The sequence below is a fragment of the Olea europaea genome, chromosome 14, assembly GCF_002742605.1.
Source record: "Olea europaea var. sylvestris chromosome 14, O_europaea_v1, whole genome shotgun sequence".
Classification (NCBI taxonomy): domain Eukaryota; kingdom Viridiplantae; phylum Streptophyta; class Magnoliopsida; order Lamiales; family Oleaceae; genus Olea; species Olea europaea.
In genome coordinates, this window is record NC_036250.1 from 592,402 (window position 1) to 604,348 (window position 11,947).

General features: G+C 33.8%; 1 protein-coding gene and 1 long non-coding RNA gene across 3 annotated transcripts; one reads left to right on the forward strand and one right to left on the reverse strand.

Moving 5' to 3' along the window:
- Positions 1-293: 293 nt before the first annotated feature.
- LOC111408679 lies at positions 294-4,149 on the reverse strand. Of its 2 annotated transcripts, XR_002705336.1 has the most exons (7): positions 3,727-4,149; positions 3,082-3,187; positions 1,512-1,622; positions 1,368-1,422; positions 1,024-1,227; positions 923-940; positions 294-656 (listed from the first exon to the last, which is right to left on the reverse strand). It is a non-coding gene; the product is annotated as an uncharacterized LOC111408679 (long non-coding RNA). The 2 variants fall into 2 exon arrangements; XR_002705337.1 differs by lacking the exon at positions 923-940.
- Positions 4,150-5,224: 1,075 nt separating this feature from the next.
- Positions 5,225-11,075, forward strand: LOC111409694 (protein SET DOMAIN GROUP 40). The gene is made up of 6 exons (XM_023039707.1): positions 5,225-5,458; positions 5,544-5,736; positions 5,979-6,071; positions 6,194-6,334; positions 6,593-6,883; positions 10,400-11,075. The coding sequence occupies exons 1-6, from the start codon at positions 5,298-5,300 to the stop codon at positions 11,021-11,023; spliced, it is 1,503 nt and encodes a 500-aa protein (XP_022895475.1). The 5' UTR covers positions 5,225-5,297; the 3' UTR covers positions 11,024-11,075.
- The last annotated feature ends 872 nt before the right edge of the window (positions 11,076-11,947 follow it).

Below are 11,947 nucleotides of genomic sequence, written 5' to 3' on the forward strand. Positions count from 1 at the left end.
CCAGTTCTTTTATTTCTTTACTTTAATCTTGTTCGTGGATTTTTGTGATCTTGTTAATTACTTCAATTTCAACAAGTTGTATACATTAAATCTCAATTCCTGCATCATTGGTCAATCGGTCTCAACATATCTTTCTATCCTGAGCTGATCTTTAGTTGATACACATAGATCGGATCAGCCAAATCAACATTCAATAAGCATATTTGGATTTTCAAATATGATAAAGAAGAAAAACAACATCGTCAACGTACCAATAGTGCAAGAGAAGAGACAATTTTGGACAGTAGAAGAAATGAAGAAGAATAAAGATTTAAGGTTCACCACAAATAGTATCTATCAACGTACCAATATTGCAAGAAAAGAGACAATTACAAGACAGTGATTTTGGTGACAGAAAGAACAGCTACAGAGAAAATGAAAACAGGTATGAAAGTATGAAGAGAGATATCGAGATTGCGTGTGAAAATGAGGAAAATGAATGAAAAGAGAGAAGTTAACCACACAAACAAAAGGAAAATCAAACTTTTACACGAATCCACTTACACACAGCTCGGCTATCGCAGCTCATTCCAAAGTGTCTAGGCTTACATGGCCATCCAGCTTATGAATAGTAGCCATACCCATTCTTCCATATTTACGTGCCATAGTGTAGTTGGCTACATAATAACGATGGAGTGACGTTAGTCATTTTCGAGATGAAATAATAAATCTAACCAATAACATGATAACATTGTTGAAAATTTCATTCGGCAATATTTATATGTTGCCACCCTTATAGTACCCAATATTTATACAAATGTAACAGTCCTACATTAACATTTTGCAATGAAGAGCTCAGTTGGGGAAAATTGCTAACAATATTTTACTGAATAAGAGGAAATAATCAAATTGCAGCAGTAAGTAGAAATTTCCAGGTTCATACCTTCGCTACCCATGCTTCCTTGAATTCAACAAAGCATGGATGTTTACATGCAATTAGTACATCTAATTAGAGAAAAAAAAAAAAAAAAAAAAAAAGGCCACCAGTTTTTGTCATAAGCTCAAATTTCCTTTCACAATCGACCTTCCTTTTCTCTGCCTTTGCTATATAAGGAGCTTTCCCTGAAATTAATAAACAGAAATTTAGAACAAGTACATAAATAAATTTACAATTGAGAAAATAATAAAATGTTTAATGCTCACAGCAGCTAAAAGTTATTTCCACTCGCCTCCTACAGCTTTTGCTACCTGAATAAATTTTAAATTTAAAAATGAGAATTATGGTTTTATTACAAAAAGGGTATAAATACATATAAATTCGAGAACATTTGTAGATTTTGAAATGACTTTAAAGATTTTTTGGATCGTAAAGTACATAGATGACTTACAACGGCCATAGATTTGTTGTTAGGGCGCTTCTCTTTGTAGGTTTTGTTGAATTCCCTTCAATAATAATAATAATAATAACAATAAAAACAAATGCAAATAATGTATCCATACACTCGCACAGAGAATAAGAGGGGAGTTGATACATGAAACAAGGAAAACACTGGCAGGCATCTCCAGCTTGTTAGGATCTTTCACATGTTTACCCTTCTTTGTGCGCTTGTTTGCTGCTTCAATACTTTTACTTCACCTATAGCCTATCCATCAATAATCAAATAAAATAAATCTATTTACAGTTTAAAATAGCTTTGAAATTTAACATTCGAGATATGAATTACTATGCAAAGTTAGGACAACAACAAATCAAATGCAATTATTTTTAAATCACCAAAAAGCACGTGGATACACAAGCTAGCTTTTCTCCATTGAATACCATAATATCTATGGAAATAACCAGTTAATGTAAATGTCCTACTCATCTCAAACAAAAGGCCATTACCATAAAATTTTTGCTCCATGTTGAGTGTAAAATTAACAATGAACAACTTGAACCAAAATTCTCTGTTGGTAATAATTTACTAAGAAAATCCTCTCACTATCAAAATATGAAGTTCAAAGAAAATATCAGCCATACTTTTAATTAATGCAGATTGCCTAAAATTTTGCAAGGTCAGGAGTATAGTTATTCCTTAAGTAGGTCTTCATTAAAACTTGAAAACACTTTCAAATCCTTCGTATCTCCACAGCCTTCGCCTTATGACTCCTACAATTGATCGAGAAGAATTAAAAGAGACCCAAAAATGACCAAGTAGTACAACCAATGAGTACTATCAAGTGCACCTACTACCAGTCTCTTCAATGTTCTCAATTAATTAATGCAGATTGCCTAAAATTTTGCAAGGTCAAGAGTATAGTTATTCCTTAAGTAGGTCTTCATTAAAACTTGAAAACACTTTCAAATCCTTCGTATCTCCACAGCCTTCGCCTTATGACTCCTACAATTGATCAAGAAGAATTAAAAGAGACCCAAAAATGACCAAATAGTACAACCAATGAGTATTATCAAGTGCACCTACTACCAGTCTCTTCACTGTTCTCAGCAAAAGTTTCACCTCACAAACTTATCGTGTTTGGTTAATGATCCAACTAAAAGTGCATTCTTCATTTCTAAAAAGCAATACAAACAAGTACAAAAATATCGCAGAGGTGTACATCTAGAGAGTAAACTTTTTGAACATCCAACCGAAATCAACAAATCAATATCCAACTAACGGAATTAGCTTCTGTGGATGAAAAATAGAGAGAGATAGACTTAATGGATAGAATCAAGTGTCCTCCCATCAGGACACAAGGCTGCAGCAATGGTCGACCCAGAGGGGGCAAGAGAAGGTAGTACTTGGCTGCTAAATGCAGCAATGACTCTGCCTCTACCTTGATATATTTCAAATAAAGATTCAAGACATCAGTTAGCATAGAGACAAAATGGTCATTCACAAATTACAAAACAGCAAAGAGAATAAGCCAGATACCTTGAAAAGAGCCCTTACCTCGCACCTTTTGCTGATACATGTTTTAATCCAGAAGAATTACAACTACGACTTGAAGCTTTACCCCTAAAACCTTTGGGACATTGCTTACTTCGAGATATAGCACATTGTATATAAAAGTAGTAACTGACTTTCCATAAAGACAAAGAGAATAGCAAAAGTCTCCTACTGTAACTCTCCATCTGCAAAATCTACAGCATGCCACACCCAAGCTGTATCATTCCCTTGATGCTCTTGGGCTGAAATGGAGCATGAGTCATCAGCATCATCTGGAGCTGAAAATGTCATAACACAATAGAACAGGATTGAGCAAGAAATTTTGGATCAGACAAATAATTCTTTAGATTACCCATCTTTAGAGGTAAACAATTTCTTTTGCAGAGGGTGTATAATAAAATTATCAGGTAACAATGAAAATTGAATTTAAGAATTAACCCATAAAATATAGAAAATATTCCAATCAGGCATACATAAAGACTTCTAAACCACATTAGTTAATCTTTCCCTCCTAATAATCATTCACTATTCTCAAGTTTTTGTAACATAAATCCAAAGGCAAACATTTCTGTAAATAACTCTGTGAGCAATAAAGATATTTCTGAATATTAAGAAAAAAATTATTAATCAGTTTATTTTGAAACACTCAAATAATTTGTAAAATGACACAGAAGAAAGGACAAAGAAAAGAACTCAAATTCCATTTCCATACAAGATTATCATGAATCTGATAAAGAATATTTATTAAACACACAAATATTATCATGAAGAATGGATCAAGAATCCCTTATATACACAATATTGTAAAACAATTTACCGGAGAGAGTATGTTTCGGCAGAATCCCCAAACAAATACTTAAAAAATCCCTCAAGATTGAGTCTCTGGCGAAGAAATATGTAGTGGTGCCTCAACTCGTCCCGGCTATTCATGATAGTCTGGGCATCAGCAACCGTGACATTCTCCTCTTTATGGACCACGACGAGGAAGCACTGCAGCTGATCGATACCCATTACACCGCGATCGGAAATGGAATCAACGGCAGAAGCGAAAGCACACTTTGTAAGTAGAACCTAGATTTTTGAAGAACCTTGGAGAGAAAAGGAGCGATAGAGTAAGTATAAAGAGAAAGAGCCGAGCAAGAGAAAGGAAAAGTGAGAGGAAGACGATAGAATGGGAAAGCTGAAGAAAGAGAAAAGGAAAGCAAAAAGGAGATGACGCATAAGACAGTGGCGTGTAAGAAAGCTCTGCTATTAATGTGCAGAAAAGGTATATGGCATGTGATTGACAGGGCATTTAATTTCAAAATAGTATACGTAAAACGACGTCGTTTTTGAATCAATTTAATGAAATAACGTTTTAAAATGTTAGCTTGTGTTAAAAAAAAAAAAAAAAAAAGGTAAAAAAATTGGGCACTGTTCCTATGAATAGTGCCACACAAAGTGGCTCTCTTGTGTTATAGGGATATAGGGCATGTTTGGGCTCGATTTTTTATCCAAGAAATTGATTTTTTGATCGTTATTTTTCTATTTTAATCGTCATATTTGACTTCTTTTCTCATAGGTAGACTCTACTTTTTTCCTAACGGTCAAAAAATCAATTTTCAAAATCACTCCCAAACAGACTCATAATTAGATTAGAGTATTTTTAGGAAACTCTTTAAATATAAAATATTATCTATCTCGAAGAGTTAATGATTAAAATGAACTTAAAAAAACTCTCTATTTTAATTTTTTAAATTAGAGAGTGCGTTTGACTCTCCAAATACAGAGAGCCAAATCTACTACTTATTCTTTAAATTACAATAACTGCATTTAATACATTACAAATTTCATTACGCTATAATTTAAATTTTTCAAATTACATTTGAATTAATTAATCGTTCATTTAAATAAAATATGTGGAGAATTTATTAAATATTCATTGAAAAAAAAATAACGAAACAAATACACAGTTTGTTGGAATGTAAAAAAGATTACACTCTAAGGGTGTGTTTGATTACATTTATTTTTCACGAAAAATATCAGTTTTTCACTCAAATTCCTATTTAGAGTGTTTGATTGTTATTTTTTTCCATGTAAAATATTTTCCAACTTTTGAAAATATGCCTAATTTTTCTTGTTTTTAAGGAAAATATTTTCCTTAGGTAGAGGTGATTTTTATTTTCCATAAAAGATGGAAAATATTTTTTTTAGATAATATTTTTCATGTCAATCAAACACACTCTAAATTTAAAAATGCTCTTTATAAATAAAGAATTTTTTGAAAATGTTCTTAGATTAGATAGATACATAAGGAGGACAGGGATACTTTTTAACTAGCAAGTTAATTAAAATGTAAACTTTTTAAACTTAGCCAAACATCCTCTTACGCTCTACAGGGAGTTGGAGATGGAAGTGCAAGACGAATCAGACCTCGAAACCTTCCTAAAATGGGCGGCTGCTCTCGGTGTATCGGACTCTCCTATTAAGAAATCAGAAGTTCCCACCTTTCCACCTTCTTCTTGTCTGCGTCACTCTCTATCCGTCTCTCATTTCCCTGACGCCGGCGGGTAATATACATATTACGATCTGTATACATCTGTAAGTATACACGTGTTTGTGGGTAATTGTATGAATGTAAATAGTATGATGCAGGAGAGGATTAGCGGCGGTACGTGATGTTATGAAAGGCGAGTTAGTTTTGAGAGTTCCGAAGGAGGCTTTGATGACGAGTGAGAGTCTGAGAAGCAAAGATCAGAAACTCTCGGCTGCTTTATGTAAATACCAAAAACTATCATCTAACCAGGTACCTTTTCTTTTAGAAATTTCTATGCTCTCAATTTATTGGCTTTGATAAATTACTAAATGGGTTTTTTGTAACGATTCTTTGTCATAATTTTAAAAGTTTCAGTTTATTTTGTTGGATTGAAGCAAGGGGTTGAAAACTTGAGTTTTTGATTACCTAATTTTGGTGAATTTAGTGGATAATGAGAAAGGAAGTTAAAATTCTTAATTTTTTTTAATCAAATTAGTTTTGTATTTAGCTATTCTTGGATGGAAAACCCTTTAGTAGCCTATTTGGATTGTCAGGTATTTTTTAATCGCAAAGTTTATTTTGATGAGTTTAACCAATCAGACAACAAACTTTCTAGTTTTGGTCAATTGGAGATAGAAGCTTTACAGGTTAGTTTCTGGCTTTATTCAAAGATTTGGCTGCTGAATGTTGTAAAATTCATATTGTTAAACTGTTCGTTATAAATCTTATGAGAAAGATATGATGTGATTGTTGTGTAAATTGATCATAGATGGATGATGCGATATGGACTGCTGAAAGAGCAGTTGAGAAGGATAAAATGGACTGGAGAGAAGCTACTGCACTTATGGGTGAACTTAATCTCAAGCCTCAACTCATGACTTTTAAGGCATGGCTCTGGGCTTCTGCAACTGTAAGTTCATGGCCATTTGCATCTTAAAAGTTTTTGTCCACGTTCCGAAGATGAGGTTTTATGCACGCATATTCAGATTTGTAAAACATTTATCTTTCTTCATTCAATATTTTCATTCTTGACTACAAAATCAAAGATTATTAGATGCCATTTGGGCAATACTCTTCTCGCCTTTAGTCTCAGTTTCTTGCATTGCTCGTTACCTAATTATTTGTTGGAAATTTGCCTCTGATATTTTATATTGCGTTGTGTGCAAAGATATCCTCACGCACAATGCACATACCATGGGATAGTGCAGGGTGTTTATGCCCTGTGGGAGACTTCTTTAATTATGCTGCGCCTGCAGAAGAACCATATCATTCAGAAAATAAACCACATCAAAAATTGTTTCCCTTGCATGATACCTCCCCTGGAAAAGTGCAAAATGCAGGGAAATCAGTAGAAGAACCGTTTTATGCCCATGAGCAGAGGTTAATTGATGCTTGCTACGAGGAAGAAATTGCTGCTTATTGCTTCTATGCTAGAAGAAACTACAGAAAAGGGGATCAGGTATTGTTCATAATGCTTTCTGTCTTTACTTTTCGCCAACTGTGTTTACGGAAAGTGTTGTCCTGTCAACAGAAGATATGAAATTCTTTTCTGCTTCAAGTTTAATTCATGTCTGTTGAGCAAATTCTAAATCAATTTGGAAATCTCATGTTAATCAATATTTTACATCTCTAAATTTTTGAAAAGTTTGTTATTTACACGATTAATTCAATTTGAGGCTGATGGTTATACAAGCACTAATTGTGTTGTTTAACTCCATTAGTTTTTACACCCCAAGGTTTTCTGAGTCACTCACCTGATGAACAATAAAGTTGATGATTGTGTGGTCTGTTGTGTTTTCATGTGTAAGATTACAGGAAAGATGACGTTTACTACTTTGGTTATATTTTGTCCTCAGTAATTAATCTCTAATTGATAAAGATGCAAGGAATGTGGATTCTGGTGCTCTAAATGTGGAACCACATTATCAACCTTCTGCATTGTCCGAACAATGACTGAAGCATTAGTTTGTAAGTGGAGCCACATTATCAATCTTCTGCATTGTCCGAACAATGACTGGAACATTAGTTTGTAAGTGTTCAAATTGAAATATGAGGAAACTCATTTTGTCTCCCATTATGGCTTCGTACTAGTGTGGATGCTATATGAAAGTTGAGGCATACTGATGGCTTTAACTCATTTTTCCAGTGTGGATTCTGCCAGAAAAAGAATGAAAATACTCTGCTTTTCAGAGGAAACAAAGTTTTCTATGGGAGAGTCCTGAAAATATGTCGTATAGGCTCCTAAGATTAGCAATCAGCTTAATTAGCCCCTGTTTGGGCTCCATTCTCCAAAGATACATTTTTCTCTTTCTTATTTGTAACCACACATTCTTCAATATAATAATATTACACATGAATTTTCAATATAATAATATTGTACGTGAACCCAAAACTTTTTTTTTTTATATTTTAGCCATACGTTCTCCAAAATATTACTCTTCAAAAATGCATTTTTAATGGATCCCAAACAAGGGCTTAATATGATGGAAATTTAGATTCCTAAATTTCCATGCCAAAATCATACTTTGAGGAGTATAGCTCCTATTTGAAGACATTAGAAACTACCAAACATTGATAATTAATCAGATTGTCTTCCTGCGCATAAATAGGCACAATGTGAAATATATTTATGATCACAGTACATGCCTCGAGAAGGGTGTAAAAATATAAGCTCCAAAGTATCGGAGTGTTTAAAATTGAAAGCTCAGATTCTACAATCTAATGAAAAGCAGCTAACAACGAGAAACTCGAACAATTTGAATCGTATTCAACAAGATAACCTCAATTTCAGTTTTTATCTAGTAAATGATATGACAACGTCAGTTCAAGATATTCGAGCTTAAAGATATGAAAGTTTTGAAGTATGCTTTCTTCTGTTCTTAGCTCGTCTAATGTCTTTGAATTTGGAATAAGATATGTAAATATAAAACGGTTGAGATAAAGAGTGGTAGGCACCCAGCCTTCTACAGAAAGGATGATATCCAATAATTGATATAGCAAAAAAGAAAAAAAGAAAAAAAAGGTTGAAAGAAAACAAGAACCATTTAGAGATGGGAGGATAATATTAGTAAGTTCAAAATTATAATCTTAATCAACTTATCTCTGTTCATGTAACTTAATTTTGAATGTTAAAGAGTTGATATCAGAAGTTTATGTGATGTGGATGACATTTCACGTTTAAAGGGTTCCCTGTTTCATGGGAAACCTACTCTAGAAGATTCATGGTGCAAGAGCTAGCAAGGAAAATGATTCATTAATCGTGGAGGAAGAACCAATCACTAGATCACGAGTAAAGAAGGTTAAAGAAGCCATGCGATTACTTGTTCAAGCTATGGTGGATGAAATATTGATCATAATAAGCGAAATGACAAGTTTCATATTGGGTATGGGAGAAGAAAAGCGATGGATCAACTTAGTTCAAGCAACGGAAGAGGGATCTGAAACGAAGGCTTATGCGACCGCATAGTACAAAATTACATGCGGCCGCATGTACCCATATAGAAAACTCAGCTGAAGATGAGGAATGACCTATGCAACTGCATTTACTAGATCTATGCAGCCGCGTAGTACAAAACTGGACTCGAACTTTTGAAATTTCACGTAATCTTCTATTTTAGTTAAAACTCTTTTATGGTATCTTTAGATTTAAATTCCATTTTAATTAGGGTTTCTATGAGTTATCTATAAATAGGACTCTCATTCTTTTCATTGTAAAACACACAATTTGAGCGATATTATTGCAAAGCTTATTTGCTTTCAACTCGTTCTTCATTGAATTAATTTTTAAACTTATCGAGGACTAATTTCTTGTGTCATTCAACAATCAAAGTAAGATTCGTAAGTTTTGTAATCATGGGGTCAAGATATTATTTGCGATTATATTGGTTATTTGGTTCAATAATTTATCGGGTCGAGCTTTTCTAAACATTAATTCTTGGTTTTCTTGGGTTTGATCTAGTTTGTCGTGGGTTCTGTAGCTTTAATTACTAGGTGGGTTAACACATTTTTGATGCCTGAAACTGAATTATGAGAGTTTGTTACTTTGTTTTGCATGTTTGAAACCATATTGGGGACTGAAACTCACAAACACATGCGTGACCTTCATTTTAGATGTTTGATTTGTGTTTTCCAGCCTTAGAATATATGCTGTCTTAAACCAGAAATGTAGGAGGATTTCTGAATGTGATCGCCCGAGGTTTTTGAAGTGCATTATTCACTTATAGATTGTCTTATCAGTACATGTGAGTTTTGCCTCTTGTCTTCCCAAATGGAATGTTTCGAGCTATTGTATCTTCTTTCGGATGTTCCGACTCTTATGGATTATAACAGCTTCATTTCTTGAATTCTCTCCATGAGGATAGATGTCCTGTCTCACTGTACACGTCCACTTCTGTGGTTTTACGTTGTTAACTTCTTCAGACACCATCTCAAAGCATCCATGATGATCAACCATAGTATGAATATTTGCTTCTTGTCTTAGTCCATTAGCTTTGTGCTGGACGTTTATTTCAATATGAAAGATGTCGGTTTCAGTTTCAGCTGCATATTTTCACAATTGTCACACAGTAATTGTTACACAAATTTATTTGTAGTGCCCAATTCCTAAGTAAAATGAGTTTTAGTTCTTATGACCCAGCAATAAGGGGGTTGCATCATTAATACTCAAAATTACGTGCAAATACCACAAGCTGCATTCTTCATAAATAGGGTTTATAAATGATTCGTGATAATAGTGGACTAGGGCACAATCAACTATGCAGACTGAATATATAATAGCTTGTATCCATATAAATGATGTACTTTGTAAGAAGTTATTTTCTGTTCACGCAATATTTTTGAAATATATGTTGTTCGTTATAGTATATAACGTGGGATTTGTGGCATATTGTTCCTTCTCATGTGTTCTTATTTTAATTCATAGAAATTTGTGGTCTGTGGACTGATGTCAATTCACAATTCTTTTCTCGTTCCACAGGTTCTTCTAAGCTATGGTACATACACAAATTTGGAGCTTCTTGAACACTACGGGTTTCTTCTGCATGAAAACCCGAATGACAAAGCTTTTATTCCTTTAGAACCCAACATGAACTCCCTTTGTTCGTGGCCGAAAGAATCACTGTACATTCACCAAGACGGGAAGCCATCTTTTGCCCTACTCGCCACAATCCGGTTGTGGGCAACTCCTGTAACTTACCGGAGATCAGTTGGACACATTGCATATTCAGGCCATCAAATTTCAGCAGAAAATGAGGTCACTGTATTGGAGTGGATAGTGAAGAACTGTCGAGCATTGCTCGGGAATTGTTCGAGCTCAATCGAAGAAGATGAGTTGTTGCTGAACACCATTCACAAAATTCAAGATTATAATCCGTTGATAGATTTTGGGGACGTCTCCCGTGCATGTATTATTGAGTTTAGTGCTTTCTTAGAGATGAATGATAGAAAACTACCTAGTCAAGTACAGATATGTAGAAAGGCAAGGTCAATTCATAGATGGAAGTTAGCAGTTGAGTGGAGATTAAGTTACAAGAGAATTCTATGTGAATGTATATCTCATTGTAACGAAAGATTAGAGGATCTATTTCTTAATGTCAGTTAACCAAAGTATTTCTCAATGTCAGTTAACCAAAGGAATTCTGATTCGATTTAAACTGTTTTACTTTATTTAGTACTGGCTTATTGATTGAATTTTGTTCGTCAAAACAGTAATTACATGCTTAGTAAAAAGGATCACATTAAAGAGAACAAATGAAGAAAAATAAGTTAAAAAATCTATTCGTTGTACCATTAGTTATAAATCCAATATGCGAACAATTCTAGCACGACATGTAGTCATGTATTATTGTCCCAGTTAGTTGATTTTCAAGAAAGTCAACTTTCGAGAGACGACTAAAAGTAAATTTTACTTGTTCAAAGAAAATTATAAATGTATCTTTGATCAAAGTATTGAATAAAGATTGCACAATATTTTAAATGGGATTTTAATTTCTTCTTCTTCTATAGTCGTACAGTTAAGGTTTGACCTGATGCTTTCAGACTTGAGTCGAACCTGAAAAGTGGGCCCTCATTCAAATTTTTCTTCTTCATGAGCATTTTCCAGGAAATAGAAAAATAAATGAAAATTATAATATTACCCCATCTATTTAAGAAACTGTCTAATGGTGCATAATGGAGTGTACCGAATATGTACACCCCGCTCACATGGGTGTGGGACCCATGTGAAAGAAATGATATATTATTCTAGTGGGTCCCTCGTCCATATGAGTGGGGTGTACACCATTAGGTACATTTCGATGTATCACTAGCAAAACCGTATATTTAAATATGAAAATAAAATATTGGTACTCTTAGCAAACATATATTCACGAGGTGCAAACTTGTCGTCTTCAAATATTTTGCACGACTTTCTTCATAATATAGTCGTGCTATCTACCAATTTTTGATTTGTGAGTAAAAAAGGAAAGGGCTTTTTCTTCTTAATTTTGAAATTAAAAATGGAACAAAAAAATTCGATTTGGTGTTA